At 41.4% G+C, this 21,587-nt stretch overlaps 1 protein-coding gene across 2 annotated transcripts in view; it reads right to left on the reverse strand.

Moving 5' to 3' along the window:
• adgra3 (adhesion G protein-coupled receptor A3) overlaps positions 1 to 19,149 on the reverse strand; it is a 40,255-nt gene extending 21,106 nt beyond the window's left edge. For both annotated transcript variants that reach the window (XR_009666779.1, XM_061031314.1), the window contains exons 1-3: positions 18,243 to 19,149; positions 9,576 to 9,647; positions 3,687 to 3,758 (exon numbers count right to left, since the gene is read on the reverse strand). Coding sequence is in view for 1 of the 2 variants with exons in the window: in XM_061031314.1 (XP_060887297.1) it covers positions 3,687 to 3,758; positions 9,576 to 9,647; positions 18,243 to 18,448 (350 nt within the window). In the remaining variant the exon portion in view is untranslated. The remainder of the gene's footprint in view (positions 1 to 3,686; positions 3,759 to 9,575; positions 9,648 to 18,242) is intronic.
• Positions 19,150 to 21,587: the final 2,438 nt, after the last annotated feature.

The following is a 21,587-nucleotide window of genomic DNA, read 5'->3' on the forward strand; positions in this document are numbered from 1 at the left end:
CCAGCGTTTCTGTAATTATTGGTGTTGCTTCTTTAGGTACCAGCTGGGGGAATTTACAGTGCGAGGTTATTAGTTCCACTCGGAAGAAGAAGAAAAAGCCGCCTTTTGTGGGCTTGCCAATTTGCGCGGGCATTGTGCGTCGGGGGGAGGATAAGAGAGTCGAGAAGGAGTGGAAGGAAGGAAGGAGGGGTCCCCCCCCACAGACAGCTAGAGGCAAACTTTTATCAAACCTTATTGCCAGGATTCAAATACTGGAGCTACAGCAGCAGCAAATGTTAGGAGACAAGATGTTGAATATTGTTTCACTTAGCAAGTAATACATAAATAATACTATAAATAATCACCAACTGCTTTTACATACTCATCGTCTCAAATGCTACTTCCAACTAATGGCATGTAGCACATTAACAGACGTATGGACTGTTTCCGTGCACTGCTTCAGTTCCTGCCGATGATAAGATGAGCAGATGCAGAAAATAGTCTGATCTGATTAAGCTCCTGAGCAGCGACTGTTCAGCTGTTGGAGGAATGCAGAGGGAAGAGGCTTGAGACCAGAGACAGCCAACTGATTGAAGTTTGGTTTATGGACTTTTTTAAGTAACCTAAAGTGTAAAAAAAAAAATAGTTTAAGGTAAAGCAAAGGAGATTTGATGTCTTTCCACTGAAGTGGAAAGCAACATTGAACCTCTTTACCCGAGGCTCCTAGCAGCTAACTCTAAACCCAGACAAGAGGGAGCGGACGACTGTTTCTAGATCAGATGTTAGCCTGTGAAGAGGGTTCAAGTTGAGAGGTCTTCGCACGCCAGTCGGACCTGGTTTAAACGGTTTGAGGACAGTGGTTTTGGGAATTGATGAATAAGGAAAATGCATTTTTCCCCTCTGCATTGCTTTGACTAAAGGTGGTGGTATCTCAGGATGGACTGAATATTCAAAAGTTTGACAACGAAAAACTAATAAGGCAAAATATTTACTGGAAGACACATACAAAAGATCAGTCGATACATTTTGTAGGCAGGGGATCTATTTTGTTTTTAGAACATAGATGAACATTGAGCTACATATAATTGGCTATATTCAGCATTTGTAGTTCTTGCATGTAAAATAGAGAAGAGAGAGTGTTTAACTTATTTTGTCTTCTTTTTGCCTGTATTAGATAGGACAGCTAAAGGAAATGTCGCGAGGAGAGAGTGGGGGAGGACATACAGCAAAAGGCCGAGGTGGGATTCGAAACCCACAGCCTCTGCACATGGGGCTCGCGACATAACCGCCAGTCCATCAGCTCTCCCCTCGACAGTGTGTGTGTTTTGATTCAAGTTTAGCGTTTCTGTTTGGACAGTGAAGTTGAAAATCAAAGAATATTTGAAACCTCACATGTGGCAGAAATGACACCTGAAGTGTAAACTGTTTCCACTTCAATGAAGACAACGTGGAAGAGAATTGTCCAACACCTCGTCAAGACGTGAAAAAGATGGATTCACGGTTGACAGACGAGCTTAATGAAGTAACTCGATCTTGATTTTCAACGCTGGTTAGACAGATAGATCGCGCATGATCAGTCAGTTTCATGCTCCACAGTCACAGGGTTTTTTTTTACATTCTTCTCCATCTTGTGTCTTAGCTTAAAGTTAGGTCGCCATGAGGACACACATGTTTATGCCTGTTTATGACAGAGTGTGCGGCGGCTGAACTGAGCGGAGGGTTAGCAAATGAGATGGCTCTGCTAGATGTTAGCTACTGAAAACGAGAAGAGGAAAACCGGAGCTTTGGTTTAACGTCAAGTTGTTTCTCATCTCAAACATTTCTGTTAGTATCATACACATGTAGAAGAAAAGACTGTAAGAAAACCAGAAACTGCTTCATAAAAACAACATCCTAATCTTATATTCCCAAACTTTTCTCGACATGTTCCTGTTACTGCTCTGTGATAACTTAGACACTTAAGGTTTAAAGGTCCTGCTACTTGACATGAAAGGAGTCTTACTGAGTATACAGACGGAACCACAGAGGGGAGGAGAGCCAGTCTGCAGCTGAATCTTCTGGTCAAATTGGACAAGTGCACCGTGGAGAGAGCACCACAACTTACTGCATCACAGCGCATTTTTGCCAGCTGATCATCAGGGCAGCCGAGGACACTTCAAGTTGTTTAAGTCTTGAATGTATGAGGCTGCCGTCATAGTTTTGTTGTTGTGTTGTGTTGCACATCAGTATAAAACAATTCAACATTTGCAATGCATTTGTAAACCGGGGACCTGCTCAAGTAATTCAAAAATAGTTACAAAGTAAATCAAATAAAATGTGCCAAATTCTGCTGCAGGCCCACCAACCTAATCTAGCTGGGTGGGAAAGTTTGGCGTGGAAGATCAGACGTTGATGCCAACCCTTGATGTACGGCTTCTGTGTTTACATTCCCAGGGTCCAGCACGGCCTCATGGCCTCTCTCTCTCTCTTGCTCTTCTTCTTCTCTTTTCTGTCGCTCATTCCCCCCCCCCCCCCCCCCCCCTTTCACAGTCCAGTGAGCGACAACCACCCTTTGATATTAACCGAGGCGGGTGGTGGGGCTAATTAAACTCCGCTACCTTTAGGCACAAGCTGACTGCACTCTGGAAAATAGTGATCCATGTGAGGTTTCAGATCACTCCTTCTGAAGAGGCTGCGTGTGTGATGTCATGATTTGAATATGCAGAGGCTATACAGGCAGGTATACATTTATCTGAGTGTGGGGAGGGGAGGGGGGATTAAGGGCCTGGTTCCAGGGAGCTGACTGCCTTCCTGTCTCGCTCTTATTGCTCCGCAGCAGCCAAGCTCAAGTTTGTGTTGGCAGCGTCTGGGTGTTGTCGGGTGATTCCAATTCCCGCCGTGTTCTTGCTCCCTCTCTCTCTCTCTCTCTCTCTCTCTCTCTCTCTCAGACACACACACACACACTGAAAACCAAAACTAAACACAATGTTACGTTTCTGACCTTTCCCTGGAATGACCCCAAATTTAGGCTTAATCTGAGTCAACTCTGCCAAATTATCCTCACATGATATCCATATTCAACACACAGACGTTTATATACCACCTCCCTTTTTCCCCCCCAAGTGTGTGAGAGAATATAAGGCCTCATACTGTCTGCAGTGGTCTCTGGCAGTGAGCCAGAAAAAACAAGGCCATAGAAATAGACTGCTGCTTGACCGTGCGCTCCCTTATGGACACTGGATACACTCTAAGACCTGCTAGAACACGCATAGTATAGTGCATAGATAGACACAAAGCAACAGCTGCTTTAGACACAATATTTATAACCAGGGTAACCGTTGAAGGCAGGAAAGTGTCGAAACTTTTAGAACTCTGGCATATTTGAGAAAACGAGAAGAACTCACAATTTAAATTCCAAAAGGAAAAATTGCTTTAACCACAATCTGAAGTTACACAGAAGACACACTGAGCATGAGGCGTCGCTCCACTCAAAGTCTCCATAACCCACATGGAAAAGAATCGAAGCAACACTCCAAAGAGCCTTTTAAAAAAAAACCTACAATTAAGAGTTTGCTTTGCATTGATGAAAAAGGGACACCATCTCTGGAGCCCCAAAGGGGGAAAAGTGTGTCAGTGAAGAGTACACACACACACACACATACACACACACACACACACGCTGGCAGAAAACACATAAAAAGAGAAGCAGAAGCTCCAAAACTACTCACAGTCTTTTGAGAGCTGGCAATCCGAGGAAAGCATCTGGTTCAATACGACTGATCATGTTACTCCGCAGGTCCCTGAGGGGAAAGAGGGAGAGAGTTTTAGGTCAGGAGCAGTGAAAGTCTGTCATAAGTGATTGAGGAGAGAACTAGAGACAAATTAAGATTTGAAAACAAACATGGGAACACTTTTCTTTATTCTGCTTTACAGCTGTGATTGTGAATATTCTCTTTCTTCATTATTTCTTCATGAAAACAAAGTATGTGTAGAATGTTAATCAAGGGACTCATCTGTAGATGCACTGATATTTAAAAATGACAGAAACACTATTGCTCAATGGCATATATAACATTTTTGCTTTGTAGCATTTGTTGCACAGCAGACCGGGTTTTGAGAGTTATGATCGATCCTTTTATAAAAAAAATATTTTTTTTAAACCACACAAAGAAAAATCACACACATAAGACAAGCAAGCAAAACCTCAGTTTTGAAATATGAAATATATAACAAGTGCACCGGTGCTCTAGTGGGTAGTTCACACAGCCCATGTACAGAGGCTGTAGTCCTCATAGCGAGCGGGCCGGGTTCAAAACATGTGGCTTCTTTCCCGCATGTCATTCCTCACCCTCACTCTCCCTGTTTCCCGTCTCTATCTGTCCTTACTCTACAATAAAAGCATAAAAAGCCACAAAGTAAAATCTAAAAACACAAACCAACACGTAAACAAGCACCCCGTTCCTCTCTATTGAATACACATATCTTTTCTGTTAACAGATATGAACTTCAAAAACAAAATGATCACAAAGGCCCCTATCAAAGTGCGTACTACCTACCTAACAATCAAAAGAATAAAAAAGTGAAAATTTGATTTGAACACAAAAGGCCAGAGGCTGGTGGAATGGAGGTACTGTAAATATTTTGAGGTACTCAGTACTTTCGGTATAAACTGATGGCTACTGACTTTGCTTTTTTTATGTTCCTCCTTACTTTTGATTGTTTGTTAGGAATCTGAGTCACATAACAGAGACAGGATATTAAAGACAGATTTCATTGTGTTGGTCTGAACAAGAGAATGTGTTTTGTTTCTAAAATGGTTGTTGTTGTTGTTGTTGATGTTGTAGAAAATGCATTGAAACCACTTCAATCACTGGGTTTTTCAAATGGACATTTCTGCATGCAAGCATTTAACAATGAAAGCCTTGGATTACCATCCTTTGAACATGATATAATTCCACTTCCACTCTTAATAATATGGTTACTGATTGCTCATCCTGCACGTACATGCATTTCTTTTTTTTTCCACCCAATCAGAGCAGGTGCTGTCCCTGACAACCCGACCCCATCAGATCTCCTCTCCACCTCTCACACACAGATGCACTCACCGCTCATCTCGACTCAAGTTCAAAGGCTCGCCATCACAGAATTCCTGTGGTGCTCACCTGCGCTGGCACTGCACAGTCATTCATTACAGCAAATGCTCTGTAGTCAGCACCTGAGCCCACACAAAGGGCCTCTGGGTAACCCTGCCTGTTTGATGTGGTGGACCTGTCATCTGAAGGTGGGCAGGTAGGTGGTCATAGATAAGTCAAGAGACAAAAAAAATATTTTGCTTGTTGGAGCTTTTTGATGTGAGCTTGTAGACTATCTGTGCAGGGTTGTCGACAGAGTAATGACAAGGCAGGACAAAGAAATCAAACTAACACTGCAGGCCAGCAAATATTGCAAACCCAAACTGCCATGATGAGTCCATTAATTAACATGTTGTTGAAGAGAATTTATTTTGAAGTTTGCTTTGGAGCTGCTGTAATTGAAGGAGAGGAGGATGAACCCTATCGGCCATTGGGACAGAGACCAGAAAAAGTGCTTCAATGTGACTCACTAGCCAGATGTTACAGCCTCAAAATGAGATGGAATACTAGAAACATCTCACTATTTGTACTGCTGATTGGCCCATTCTCAATCCCAAGGCTCCAAATACTGACCAAAAAAAAAAAAAGGTCCCTTCAGTGTTTACATCAGACACGCCAAACGTCATGCTCATCCAGCTGCTGCAACATTTGGCACTCAAGAGAAACTGCTCTTTGGGTTTTATTCACGAGAATGTAGAAAGTCTGTTTGGTGTGGCGGTCAGAGACGATGGATGAGCCAAAGCGTGCCGGACTTTTGGCAATACGACCCAGGTTCAAGTCCTGTGTGGATCAAAAACCTTCCAAAAGCCGCCTCCCATTTCTGGACAAAACAAAAACAAACCATTCCACACTGGAACTGAAACTTAGGAGGAGGACATACTGGCTGCTGCCTTGTTGTTGTCAGAGAAGCCAGCACTTCAACACAGCATGTTTCCTTTGATGATTTAGTAAGGCCATTTAAAATATATCTTACATATTGGACCTTTAAGTGATTCTAAAGAAGACTTGTTGTTTATTATAATAGTTTTTAAAGTTTAGCTATCCATTTGGGAAACCTGTCCAAAGCATCCACCACTACTCATGACAACACGGTAGTTCTCTGATTCTGGGTAAATTCTTCAAAGTCAGAGGGAAGCAGTCCGTGCTCAGCCCTGCATAACTGCACTACAGATTCCAGAAACCCCTCACCACCACCACCACACATGACCTGGCACCTTTTACATCTATTTGCCGAGAAAAAAAAACAGAAAAAAAAAACAGTTTTTCTCTTTTTACGTGCTCTGATGGAAATAACTGGCCGAGTTTGTGTGATCTAGAACTGTTCTTGAACTGGCCTCAACCCATATTAGTGGTTTTGCAGCTGCAGCCATTTTCAGGGGCTTGAATGTTTTATTTGAAATAATATGACAAACTCCTACATTCTCCCACAGTGTGCTTTTGCTGTGTTTGTTGGTGGAAGGTTTCCACTGGCAATCCCTCTGAGGAGTAAAACTCAGTGTCTGACGGAATTTAAAGTTTTATACCTTCAGTTGGACTGAATGATTGCTGACTCCTTGGGGACCCATACAAAGATATTCTTCTCATTTGTATAATCTTCAGCTTAACAAGGTTAACTGTGGACCATCTGTAAATACTAACTCACATTTGTCCTATATGTCCAGGAAGCGGTTGGGCTTTGGACAGTTTTGTCATTTCCACACTTGCCATTTCCTATGATCGCTCCCTAGACTCATTTTTACCTGACTACAGATTTAAAAAAAAAAAAAAAAACAGGAAAATAAAAAAAAATTCCAGAGAAAGAATTATACAAGTAGAAAACTACAAATATGGCTCCAGTTAAACTTAGTATATAATGTTAAGTTCTTGTTTCATATTTGCAGAAGTATAGTCACGCTTAAAATAAAATAAAAACAGTTTAACTGTAGCACGATTTGTTTGTTCTTCCATGTCAGTCATAAAGTCATGTCAATGTTTCAAAGATTAGCTGACCGCAGCTAAAACAAGCTTTTTAAATATCAGACCAGGAAAGGCCGTAGTGATGTAATTACTGTCTGTTGTAAATGTATCAATGGTGCATGTTAATGCTCATGACTTCAACTTCTCATTTTCTATTAGTCTAGCTTTTAACCTTGTCAGCAGTGTTCTGCCTTCAAAGATGCATTTGGTTCAAGCAACATCCATTCAAAACGTTCTTTATTATAGTGCTTAACTTCTTTGCATGCTTGTATTGCACAATTCATGAATAGACAATCATTCCTGAGAATCCACTGCACACTGCAGCCGTTATCCTGCCTCTGTTTTCCACAATAAGCATTCCTCCACAGCAGTGGATTTAGTCAGGAATTAGCATGTGACGCCCGCCTAGCCTGGCTCCTATTTCTATGAGGAGAGTGATAATGGGGGATTCTGTGTGGCTTATTTCCAAGCAGGGGCACCTTTGGCCCTGACAAAACACAGCGGTCTCCACAGTTACTTTGCAATTTCACGCAGAGTGCCGGATAGGCGTAATCGATTCTCTCCCTCTTTCTCTCTGGCAACTCACAGCCAGCTGCTGTCTCAGACTTCACCACTGCATGCAGGCAGTCCAAATGAAGGAGAGTTTCTTTGTGGGGGAAAAAAAACTGAAGGTGGGAGGAAAGAGAAGGGGGGGGAGGGGGGGGAGCAAGATGGAGAGTGCATTCAAAGTGGCTCCGAGAGTTTGAGGAGAAAAGGGGAGTGTGACTGAAGGGAGGAGGGGGAGGTGTTGTGAGAGAGGGAGAGGCTTCAGCATGCAGATAGTGTTTGGGAATCATACTCCTGACACCTCTGGCCTTGGCTTGGCCTCATTACAATGACAAAAGCAAGCAAGCCGTGTAGCAATCTCGCTTCACTGGTTGAGGGTGGACAGGAGGTGGGCGGGTCTGTGGGGCACAATGGGAGCTACTTTTGGAGGTAAACTCGCCTGTGGATTGATGCAACGACAGGGAGAAGAGAGTTTACAACCACATCGACTGGCCATTCACAGACAAAGCACATAAAGGGCCTTAAAGCCTTTCTTGGTGGAGGAAGATCAAAGCCTTTTTTTTTTTTTTTTTTTACTGTTTATCCTGCAGGCCTGAGCTCGAAAAAATAACATCTGACCCATTTCAACAGCCCACAGGGACTCCTACTTCAGATCTACACACAATCAGGCATACAGATGTCTTCATTTTCAAATGGGGGTCCACTTAAGACAAGTTGTGACAGACGATTTTACACAACAAGCTAAGACCAAAGGATGAACAATAGATATTTTTAGTAGTCATCATGGTTGTGAATGTTATCAGAAGGGTTCAAGAAGAATGCCTAACGTAATGATGTTTGCGCACCAACTTTGATATACAGCAAGTTTCATTTTTATATACAAACACTGCAGTGCTAAATGTGATCACTGTGGCCTTCTAAATCTTCTATACTTCTTGTCTTTCTTAACCCGAGCAGGATGAATGATACAGGAAACATGCCCCTAGAATTCCACATCAGTTCAGTCATGTGTTATCGTAGCCTTGGGTAAAAGCAGGGCCATTAATGGTCTGGTTATTTTATCTGCATGAAGCCATTCCAGAGCGATAAATCACCAATGGGCCCATATGTGCGGGCCAAGAGCCATTTTGTTGAAATCTCTGTAGGAAGGAAACGCCGATGATGACATTCCAGTCACTCAAGTCAGAGTCACATGGCATAAATGAACTCTGTATTGTCCCAGGAAACTTAGACAACACAACACACACATGTACACCAATAAATGTCAGTACCAAGTGGATCTCATTTCTTTTACATCTCACTTCTCTGCCAATGTTCTCCTCCAAGAAGACTTTACAGCCTGCGTTATATACTGGTATTATTGCGTCTTTGGAAAGCCATGAGGTTCCCCACATATTACACCTCTAAAGTGGGCCCCATCCCCAGAATACCCGGGCAGCTGTATGTTACGAGGCATGCATCAACAAACCCTCAGGGCTCCACCTATAATTAGCTTTTTTTTCTAGTGCCATCTCCGGTCCTCCTTCATACACTGATATTCTTGTCTGAGGTTAAGTGCTGTGTGGATGCCTTTACATTTTCTATGACCTGGATGTTCCACTGGCATGAAGCCAATGTGTGTTTTACAAAAAAATGCAACTCCCAGCTTTGACTTGTGGAGTGATTGATGGTTCCTGCTAATGCACTGGGAGATAAAAAGTAAACACTGTCATGGTATTTGACTTCAGACGCACAACCTTTATGTCGTGTGTTTTCTTGGAAATATGCCCCATTTATATCTGCTTTACACGTCGGAAAAAAGTCACTTATTTAAAAGCTATTGTTGGTTTAATAAGGGTATTAACTCTTATCAAATTAAACCTGTAAGTTAAGTTTCAGTTACAAATATTCTGGAAACAGGATGAAAGTCAAGCATAAATTCCAACGCAGACACATTATAGATCGTGCAAATGACTAAAGAAAAAAAAAAGTAATAATACTTACAATTTTTCCAAAGCTGATAATCCAAAGAAGGATCCATTTCTGAGTTCTTGAATCTTATTGTTGTTCAAAATTCTGCAGAGAAAAGAATATGAATCAATGCAAAGCACAGACTAAAATCATTTTCAATAGCTCCTCCCTTTTAATTCAGAGTTATTTTGCATGATTGTCACTCAGATTTAATATTGGCCTTCATTGAATGTGTTCCAAATAAGAAGCAGTAGAGATATAGAAAACCAGCCGCAGCACTCAGGACACCAGCGAGGAATGTGCGCTAATTAAATCTTGAATGTGAATTCAAGAAACAGCCAGTGTCTTTTTCAACAAGTGGAACGGTGCCATGCTGCTACTTGTTGACAGATAATGATATAATGCTCACTCTTTGTCCTCTTGCCAATCTTAGCTTCCAGTCACAGAAGTGTTTACTGCTGCCACGGGAAGATCAGAAGGAAAACAACTTGAACTTGAGCGCAGCATTTTCTCTCATGTTAAATTGGCAGCATCAGAGCGCTGGAGAGAAGTTACCAGAGTGAGATCGAGTGTGATCTGTCTGTGAAACCAGTTGAGCGTTAAGAAGTAAACTCATCACAGTCTGATGTGTAGCAGCGATGTCTCTCAGCTGTGATAGAAACTGCAGATTTCTTTTGCCATAATAACATAAAGACATAGTTTTGATTTAAGAAACTTGGAAAAAGTCAGGCGTTCTGTAAAGAGAGATTACAAGTGTGATACAATGCAACAAATAAATCTGTACAGATCCATCAATTTGAAACAAAACAGACTCTGTAATAGATAATTCAGTGACACTGATCCATGTCATCCTGTTTTTTTGATTCCCATTTTTCTTATTCCAATTGCTACAGTGGTTACAGTTTGCATCCAAGCACACCTCCAAACTCAAATTAGCCAGATTAGTTATTGCCCTCTAGGGAACTGTGTAGGTTCTCAGTCGTTCAGGTCATGGTACATTTGAAGCTCGATCCAAAGGCAACTGGACGGCTTCTTCACTTCTACACTAACTGGTGGACAGAGCTTAAAATGTAAGCCTCTGTGGATCATGCTAATGTTAGGGAATAAGGGAATTCAATTAGGGAAAATGTTATGGAATAAATAACCAGTGTGAAAATATTTAAGCTACAAGGGTCATCAACAGACAAAGCATGTAACACATGCAAACAATGCTGTAATGAAGGGACAAGAAACTGACCTCTGTGCTAAAAAACATACGTTCACATCCTGTCATTGTTTAAACTGTCCCTGAGGAAAGCCACAGGCCCAATTGCCTGGGTCTAATTTGTCCATAAAGTTGATTGAAAGGCTTGAAGAGGTCAAAAAGCTCCAGCAACACTCTTCATGCACCATGGTAGTTGGCGAAGTCGTCTCAGAAAATCCCACTCTGCTTGTTCATAGTTTTAAACTTTATCAGCACAAGAATAAAAAAGGAGCTTGAGAGAAAATAACTTCGATTCTAAGTGTGAAGCTCTGATTGCTTCCTCCCTGGGTAATAAACCAGATTTTACTATCCACTTTATCCCCCTTGCATTGCACAAGGTTGTTAAGTTGAAACATGGTGAAAATTAAGGCCCCGCTTTCTTTAGCCAACCCCATGAGAGATCCCATTTTTTCTCCCAAACTGGTCTCGAAGGGTCTGGCGAATCATTAGCACTGTTAACTCCCAGCAGAAAACCAAACCCAAGCAGGGACTTGTGGTAAGCATGTGTTTCTGGCCAGTGAGGAGGGGATGTGGTGGCTGACATACATGCTAGTGGCACCCACAACCCCTGGGCCAGATTGGAGTCATTATGGGGTGTTGAGGGTTGGTTTTATTACAGGGTTGGACGGTGCAGGCTCATCGGAGATTTGCAGCTTGGCTCTCTGCCGCATGGAGAGAGCGCGAACACAAACAGTCCCTGTGTTTCACGGCCTTTGTTATGCAGGTCGCTGAGTGCTGATATAGCAGATGTAAAAAACTCGGGGATGTACATGGCTGCGAGTTTTATCACTGCCTGAACACGTGATCTGATGATATAGGCGGAGACATCTGGACTCCAAGGATTGTGCTCACAAAAGTGTCATTCAAAGAACAGAATACCAATGGGATTTATTTACCATGAGGCTCCTGGGAATTTAGGAATGTGGAACTCATTCCACAAAACACAGAAAGTGAACAAAAACATCCTACAGATCACAAGAATTCATCCTTGAGTTATTTGATGTTGCTTACGATCTTAAACTTCATGAAAAGTTTAAAAATGTGGTTTACAGAAGAGATTATGAATTTACAACTAAACGCCTTGGGTCTCCTAGTCCGGATGCATGAATACACATTTTTAGGATTGTGACTTCACGGGTCATCAAAATAAATCTGTGACAACGTCCTCCTTAGAGTAACGAGTCCTTTCCTCACCATCTTTCCACCCCTCCTGTCTTAGTCCCTCCCTCTTCCTCATGACACCAGTGTGACCTTGGTTTATTATAAACTAAGAAATGTAATGTTCACCACGCTTCGTTGAGCAGGAAGGAAATGCCACTGTCGTCTTCAAGGACTAAAGTAGTAGAAATGCTTCGAATTTCTGCATGGAGATCGCCGCAAATTGAACCACCTCTCCCTCCCTTGGGATGTCTGTACCCAGACAGTCTGCTTCCTAACTGTCTGTCTGGTTGTCAGCCTGACATCTCTCTGCTGAAGAACTGTCCGTGGAATTTCTTCAGGCCAGGCCTCAAACGACCGGGGAGGGGAGTCTCTCTTATCTTGATGCATAGATAAGACCTGCTTTAGCTCAAGCCAGGAACAAGCTTCGGGGGGGGATCCTACAAAATCTCACATCCTGTCCCCTGATACCAATGCTGTAAATCTCAGTGACGTTTATGAAAAAGCTGAGTCTGACACCGGCATTTCTCCTAAGAATCAGGGAGTAATATAAATCGCATTGGCCTAGATTTAAACATGAGTAACGATGACACTATGGAGGAAAGTCCCAATTTATATTTTGCTTTAGAACACTCTGGAAGCACATGCCTCTGGCTGTATAGGAATACTATCCATATGAGGGACTCAAAATTGCCAGCCACTCCGTACTACCCCTTACAGACGGTACAAAGTTTGAAAGGACAAAGCCAATTGATGTTCTCTCAACACTTTCTTTATGCTTGGGAGGCTTTTTAGACGGAGAACTCCCAAGAGTGGAGAGCTGGAACTTGTCAGCCAGTTTTCACATAGGTTACAGGCTGCAGTTGAGCTCATAAAAAACCCGTCTAGAGTGACTTCCTCTGAATATCGTAGATGGAAAGTCGGGCCTCGGCTCAGGTGGAAAAAGAAAATGGTCTGGCTGTGGTACGGCTGAGGTGCTGCTGACTTGAGTGGTCATCCAGAAATGGCTTTGTCCAATAATGATCCAAGTTTCCAAAAATGTCTGAATGGAATGGGATATCATATCATGGTTTTTGGTAACTGGGGTATATGCAGAGCGACAGATGTATACGTTGGCTGATATTTTCGGGCAAATACGGGCTTCAAACTGATTTATATGAATGAATGTTTTCAGATGTGACCATTTTTTACTGCAACGACTGATTTACCTTCTGGGGATCAATACAGTATTATTTGATCTTATCTTTAAAAAAAAACTTGGAGCGATTTTGATAGATTGTCTTGGCAAGTTGGTCAAGAAGACAGTGCCAAGGTTTACAATACTGTCAGCACTGTCAATAGCACATTTAGCAGCTGACCAGACAGCGGGTTGTAAAATAAATTGGTTGAAACTAAAAGAGAAATAGCCATATCGGCTGCAAGAAATGATTTCTTCACACCTTAATCGATATCAGTGTTGGTTTTGAACATTGCATATTGGTTGGACATCAGTAATATTAAGTCCTTTTAAAAGGTATTCACTTTCAGTCAAGTTAAAAAAGGGCACTTGTCAGGCAAGCTTTTTTTTTCTTCCCTCTACACTCTTGGAAGTCTCAAAGGAGACTGTGAAATATCCTCTTTCAACATCCCACAGCCGAGGCATTACAGAAAAGTAATCAACTTATAGCCCTCTGCTCTAATAGAAAAATGATCCACCATGCTACACCAGGTTAAAAGGAGATGAGCAGTAAAATTAACACAGACGTCGCACAGGCATTGCACAGCCTTAGCTCATGTCTGCTCACTAAACTGGAATGATCGTCTGGGATTAAATGAGTCCCGCGGCAACCTGGCAAAGTCGGAGCTCAACAGGTCTGGGAGAAATAAAAGGCTGCGAACAGACTCAAATTTGCAGCTGTCAGTGTCTCGCCTTTGGGATTGTGCTTACTTCTGCAAACACTGCAGAGCCGCGATGAATAACGGGAGCGTTCCTTTAGACCAATAGCTCGTCTGAAAAGCAACAAGAACAAATCCTCTCAGGACATGCATGACAGCAGGCAACTGTAGTCTAGTTACACAAGCACTTCAAAGGCTCCCGGCATAGCACAGTGGCTTTTAATGTTGAAGAGTATAAAGGGATGAGATGATTGACATTAAGACCGGTGCATTACAAACTAATGCGTCTTTATTCAAAATAAGATTTAAAAAAAGGACCTTCTGTGGGTGGACACATGGTCTGTTTTAAGTCGATCTACAATGAAAGGTTTAATAGTAAGAACTTTGGGAAGAAGAAAGCTAACCTCTGAATCTTTTGCAACATCCCCAGATAATGATTAAATCAAGGGCTTACAATGAAAGGGCTGACATAAAATGACCTTAGCAGATATGGTTTAAATCAATATAGAATAAAAATGCATATAGGTTGTTGAACATTCTCATTCTTTTTGCTGGAGAAAGTTAACTCGTCCGACTTTTACTTCATCAAGACACTTTACATCTGTTGATTGCATCATCATACCGCTAAACGTGGTTAAAACCCAGAAGGGAGAGGCTCATATTAGCCGGCAGAAGATCGCTGTTTCACCATTTCTAAATCAATCTCAAATAAAAACTGTTACAAAATAAGGCAAGCCTGACTTAAACTGTATAACCTCTGCAATCTCAAAATCTAAAATACTGTATATATAGTCCAAATAATTTCTGGAGTGTTAAAAAATACTTTTTGCATGATTGTAAATGCAGAGTTGTTCATGTTTTTTTCAGCTAAATCTGATGAAACGTCAAATATTTGTTTTGATTTTTACATGCAAGACTAAAAATGGGTCTTTTCTTTTGCAGCGATCAGTGGTAGAAGATTTTAAAACCCCGATGAATCACTTCCACGGCCTTCTCCTTTAGGAAGTGAAGTGCCAGACGGGAATGTAACTGTAGCCTTCACCTTTACACTGCTGAGAAACACAACAGTTAACGGCACTCCAACGTGTCATCAAACTGTGCTCGCCTTTTCCTGCAGCGAGGGAGGAAAACCCTGCTTTCTTTCACACATTAATCCTGCTCTGCTCGGCTCTGTGGGAGCTGCGACCAGGTGCGCGTATTTGCTCTGTCCAACCCAGGTGTTCCTGTGAATGGATTGTGATTACACTAAACAAGACCAAGAGAGAAATTTGAGCTGGGTGAGTACACGAAGGGTTAAATATGGGCTGTTCCTGTCGGCTAAGTATGTACACAGGAACACAGACACAAACGCTCATGTGCACACCCATATAGACTTCTCACACAACCTGATTTATCCTTCCATGCGAGGTTCAATTCGAGCCCTCGTGTTTTAGCCGAGGACTACACTGACAGGGGGAGAACAGGCCAGCTGCAAACACATTTGTGTCATTTCCTCTCGGATTACTCTGGCATGCGGTATCATTTGGAGAGCACAAATGCGGGGAATGCATCGCCCATTCCCCCCCCCCCCCCTCCCCCCCTCCTACTCAGAGGCATTTAGAGCAGAACAGCCCTGAAAACCTACACAAGTAAACCAAAACCAGAAAACACTAAAGTCAGGAAGAGTGATGGCTGTTTAGCTCAACAGGCAGGAATGGTTCAAATAAAGACGAGGTAGAATTAAGAACAATCACTTGAGAGTATCAGGGGTTATTATCCTGGCATGAAGTAAAACCAATTATCCATTTAGTTCAACGTAGCCCTCAGAGAAGTTGAGGGGAAATCGTCTTGCGGTTGTTCAACTGAGAAGTCTGATTAAAATTTGTATTCATTGGAATCCATGCCCCCTGAAGAGGAAGGCAAAGCAGGAAATCTAAAGTACAAAAGGAGGAGGAGGGGGTGATGATGAATGGAATGGGGCTGTAATCTCACCTAGCTTTAACTGCTGTTTCTGGCGAGGCCTTTAATTAACACACAACAAGGCGTGTTAACACACAAATTGGGACACGTCCATATAACATGGGGGCTATAACTCCACCAAGCGAGATCCTAAAACGGAGTAGTTTAAAACGTCTGTGTGACATTTGGGGTAAAGTTAATGGCATTTACTATCTTTTTTTTTTTTTTTTTTTTTACACCCAAGTGAATTTACAGAGCGAGCTTTCAAATGCCATTCAGCCGCTACACAGGGAGGGATCTACTTCGGCTCAACAAGTAGAAGTAATGGCCGGCAATCCTCAAGTGTGAGAAAGTGTTTTGTAGAAACGACTTAAGTTCATAGTGGACCAGACCAGCTGTGCCCAGGCCCTGGTCAACCCCACCACAAGGAGTTGGGAGAGTCATAAAACAGGACCACCTCACCTAACGAGTGGGGCTCAGCAATTCCACAGGTCATAAATTAGCACACAGAAACTAGCATGAAGTCCACCAGGGCTGCAACTTGATTGTTATACAGTTTGCTTGGCCAATGGTTAGGAGTATAAAAAGGTAATTTGCTCTAAGAAACAAGTTGTTAAATGCTCATCAACATATCCCAGAGCCCAAAGTAATGTTGCTTCTTTTGTCAAACCAACAGTGGAAAAGCCAAGACTTCCCATTGACATTTCACCTAAATCAATTCTTAAAATATTTGGTGATCAGTTTTGTTTGAACCGTTGTAGTGAACATAAAATGTTGTCAAGTCTTAAAGACCAATTTCTACTTGAAAACTTCTGTTGTTTTCCTCCGATGGATGACAGCAAATGTCCAAATACAAAAGAGGCGACAGGAAAGACATTCCAGAGAGTTGCACTGCTGTCTCTGTGCTTTCTAATCACATGTGTCTTGTTCTCCAGAGGCCATCCTCCACATCACACTGTCTCTGAAGATGAACGCTAAATCATAAGGAACCTGGCTCCAAACTCCAATCCATCACTGTCAGAATAAGATGACAGAGCTAACATAGGGACAACATGGACGCCTTAATGAATTACTTTGCAGTACATCAAGGCCAACAAGACCTGCCTATACTGAATATCTGAAAGGGACACACGGCTAAATCCATAACAGAATACTTGCAAGTTATTCCGATTAGATTGAAGAGATATTTCCAGATAAAAGAACCATAAACCTGTTTTCTGTTGTCAACAATTAAGAAGACTGTGAAGATAAACCAATACTGAAAACTGTACCACATCCCTGCACAAACATGACACTAAGCATGTTTTCCCACAGTTTTCCGACAAATTTCAATGGATCAACAGCGACATTTTGTTAGAAAATAAAGCTACAGATGTATCGCTCACTGAGAATAGTCCGCTTATTTTTGTCATTATTTATAAATCTCAAAATGCCAAACTTTTGGAAGGGCTTCAAAGTAACGTGCATTGCGATTTGTGGTTAACAGGTTAAAACCTGCACACCCTCTTCACTTAACAGACAATCTTCTCCCTTTTCTTCGCCCTTCCTGGAGTCTATTATTTGCTTTCTGCTCTTGCACCCTGCCCTGGTATTCTCAGATTTCTCCCCACTATAAGAGAAGCACAAGTGCACTGGATGTCTGTCCCTCTTTCTAGTTCAGCTGTTGTTGTTGTTGTTGTTTTTTTTTATCCTTTTTTGTCAACTTCTCTTTAATAAAAAATGCCTTGTGAAATAAACATCATTTCATGATTCGGTAATATACAGAGAAGGTGTAAAAAAAAATAATCCACAGGCACATTTTATAAACTCAATCAATGAGGTGGTAAATAGGTTAAGAGTCAGGTGTGTGCGTGTGTTTCATCACACTGAGTAAGATGAACAAAGTGTATCAGTGACACAGGTGGCATTCTGATTGGATGCTGTGGAGGACATTCAATCAAAACTCCTTATCCAACATTAAGAATTGAGCCTTTTTAAACAAAACATTGCTGGTTAGTGACCTAAAGTTAAATCTAACAATTAATAGATTATTAACTAACCCCCCCCCCCCCCCCCCCCAGAAGAGTTTACACTAAAGAAAGTTAAGAAGCACATAAGCTATAGAATCAACTATGTGTGGCTAAATGTGTCTTTATTTGTCTTTTTTGCATATTGTTGTAAAAAAAACAAAAAAAGATTAGCAGGATTGAAATTAAACCACACATGAATTGAAATTCAAAGCCTCTCTTTCTTTTTTGGGAAACTAGACTGCAGTTTTAGTAAACTAGACTTAAGGATTAAAAAAAAAAAAAAGTTTTAACCCCTGTAGTGACCGCAAATAAACTATTTATTACTGGACAATAAATGCAATAGAAGTTTTACACTCAACTGAATAACAACTGATCAAATGAGGACATGATTTGAAGTTCAGTGGGGGGGAAAAAACTGGTGCATTTTAACAAGGTAAAATAGATAAATAAGGCTGCTGAATGGAAGGCTATACTTACAGTGTGACTGTCCTGTTGGGGAAAGAGTCCGGAGGTAACACCTGATGGAGCTCCATGTTGCTGCACACCACCTTTCGGTCGGACTGCGGGCTTTTCCCACCGCTTTTCGGGCGTTCATCATATGATTTGCAATCAGATGATGCCGCCGAGCCTGCGCCGCCACAGAGCAGCAAAACCACAAACAACTGCAACAGATCCACCCTCATTTTCACACGCGACCACAGAACCGCTGCAGCATTGGCAGAGAAATATTATGTTTTGATACTCGAAAGGGGGCAGATACTGTAGCCTACGGTGGATGCTCAGCAGCTCTGCTATTTAAAAGATATCTTAAATCCAGACCCGGCTAGAGACATTTTTCCAGCATCTTGTTTGGGCTCAACAGAGCCGTCCTCCTCCATTTCTCGCAAAGCTTTCCCTTTGCCCGGTCAGACAGAAAGAGGAGCCCTTTGTTTGCAAACGACTCCCTTTTAATTCCCTTTCCATGCTGAAATGGTGTTCATTCTCGGCAACTCCTTCAATCCAATGTGTTTAAATGCTGCGTATGCTGGCTGGCTGTTGAATAACTTATCCAGTAGTTGAGCGGTTTCCTTTGTTACTCATGGCGTGGGACCGATTCACAGAGTTATCTTTTCCACGGGAGGCGGCTGCTGTAATCCAATTTTATCCGTGTGAACTTCATGAAACACAACCAGCTTTCTTTTTTAAAACACTCACTTCCATCTCCCTGTACTTTGGACTGCGTCGAAGACCAAACAAGAGGGAGGAAACTTTTCTCCTATCTTCTTTCCCACACACCAGGACAGGAAATCACTCAGAGAGGGGAAAACAAAAGCGATACAACAACAGAATGTTTTCAGGTCCGCCTGCGCTACAAATGCTCGAGAAAGACAAAGTCAAGAGCTCTGCTGTTGTTAGAAAAAAAGTATCCATATAGTTGCTGTTTCCCTTTCAGCGCCACTGAGTCTTCGTAAAGTACTCAAAGCTAGTTCCCAATCCGTTGGGAAGTCCTCTTCCCATGGTCCAGCCCCACTGTTGTGAAGCCACAGATCGGATAATACACACCACATCCGGTTTCCATTTCAGAATAAAACGCTCTTTCTTTGCTTTATTTCCGGTTTTCGATGTGGAAGTTGCCTGCATTAAATTGCTACACGAATCAAATTGTTCTATCTGAGCAAAGACCCACTTCTCCTCGAGGGTAGTTCGTTTATTTACCCTACACGGGTTTACCCTACATTTAGGCCTTCTCTGTCTCTATGATCATTTTGAATGTAAAATCTGCATTCATAAAAACGAGGATTTTGTGTTTTTTTTTATTGAATTTTAAAGGCCTACTTCCTAATCTTCATTTGGTAGCCCCTACTCAAACTGTGTCAATTCTTCTGAAGGCTTCGCTTAAAAGCTGTGTTTTATAATGATTCCAAAAGGTTGTGTCTAAGAGGACATTTAGCTGATATGTTCTGCCTTTGGCATTCAATCCCTTTTCTTTGTTATGATCGAGTCAAGTGAATCACTTTGTTCAATAGGAAAAAGGACCTGGGCATAGAACTGAAGTGATTACAGGTCAGGGAGCATATGCCCTTAAGCTGTAATGCTTTCACCTTCACTCTTTTATTTTTTCTGTCCACACAAATACAGGATGTCACATGCAGGAACATGGGTCACACTTATGAACTTAAAGCTGATAAATAAGTTGTGTTTTTGCTACTTTAAGTCCAATAGATCATCACAGCGTATGAGAGGATGAAGTATTCTGAATAAAATAGATTCCACAACATTTAAAATGTTTTTAAATATCAGTGTGCACACGTCTTTACACTTTTTCCATATGAAGACATGAGCTCAATAGAAGGTAATCTCTTTTAAATCATGGATGACAATTATTGCTTGTTTTGTAGCCTAATTATTGAGCCTATTGCTACAGTAAGCTAGTTATTTCAATAATACTTTCACTTTACTTTGTTTCATATTATTGCCGTATATTATTGCATATTAATGCAAAATTGTGACATGTGCCTTCTTCAGTATTAGGCTATATTATAATATAATATACAATCTTTTTTTGATTATATCGTCGTTTTATTTATGCTCGAAAAGAAGTCAAAAAGTCACAAAGTTAAAGTGGTCCGTGCACGCAGTTCCAACTTTACGTTTACAAACCTGAGATTGTTTTCCAGTTATCACGTTATCACGATAGACTGTAAGGTTTACACGCACTCACGCACTCACGCACTCACGCACGCGCGTCATCAAACACCATGGTAACAACCAACCGAGGCTATATAAGGGCCGCAGAACCGTTCTACGTTCCCCTTTTGCAATTGAACTTTGACGAGAGTCGACCTTTTGCAAGACCTTGCTGGAAAGCTAACTATTTAAAAGCGCTGCATCAATATCTTCTACAAGAACACATCTTCTAAAACAACAGGAAAGAAAAGAACTTCTTGGACTCAGTGGGACACCTATCGGGGACACCAAAGAGCTCGGAGATCGCCTTCAGCGGACCGGTGATGGACGAGGAGCACCTGTCCGCCCAAAACTTGTCTGACAGCGGTGGAGGTATGTCAAATGTGACCTTTTTTTTTACCATTGACATTTCACTGATTAATTTATTAATCTCCATAAACGCTCTAACGTTTTATCAGTCAAACCTTTTTTTAAATTTGAGATTTAAAGTCGAGAGCTCTCATGATGTTATTAGGCCTCAATGAAAAAACAAATGTTTGGTGAACTTTGATTTTCTCACTGTTTTTCCTGTGTAAAAAAACGTTTTGATTGCTGTAATGTCTGAATACTTTGCGCGCCAATTGTGGAGTTAATTAGGAAGTGTCGGGGTGATTTGAAATACTGTTATTTTTGTTTAAGAGCAACAATTTTGTTAAGAAATTAAATATAAATTATCTGAAAAAGATGGCGACCAGGCCAAATTTCGTAAAATGCTAAATATATTATTTTGTTTTGTACCATGGAGACCATCGTTAGCGTGATCCATGACGTCAGAACGTCAGTGTCAGTAACTAGGCACGTTCTTATCTCAGTCCGTTTGTTTTGATGTGGAGATAATATTGAATTATCTTGTGCTTTTATTTTCAAGCTGTTCTCATTACATCAAATTACGATCATGGGTTTTATATTCATTTAGGCCTACTATATTTAAGTTCAATGTCATAATTCATGCTTTCAATTGCGTTTTTTATGAAATCAGATTGAATCAAATTTGATACAGTGGCCTATCATCATACGCAATTTTGATACAAAAATATTTGCTAAATCAGGCAAACCAGCTACCCTTTAAATAATCCCTTCTATATAAAAGCTCTGAGCTGGTTGGAGATTCTTCTA

Source organism: Labrus mixtus, chromosome 23 (genome assembly GCF_963584025.1).
Source record: "Labrus mixtus chromosome 23, fLabMix1.1, whole genome shotgun sequence".
Taxonomy (NCBI): Eukaryota; Metazoa; Chordata; class Actinopteri; order Labriformes; family Labridae; genus Labrus; species Labrus mixtus.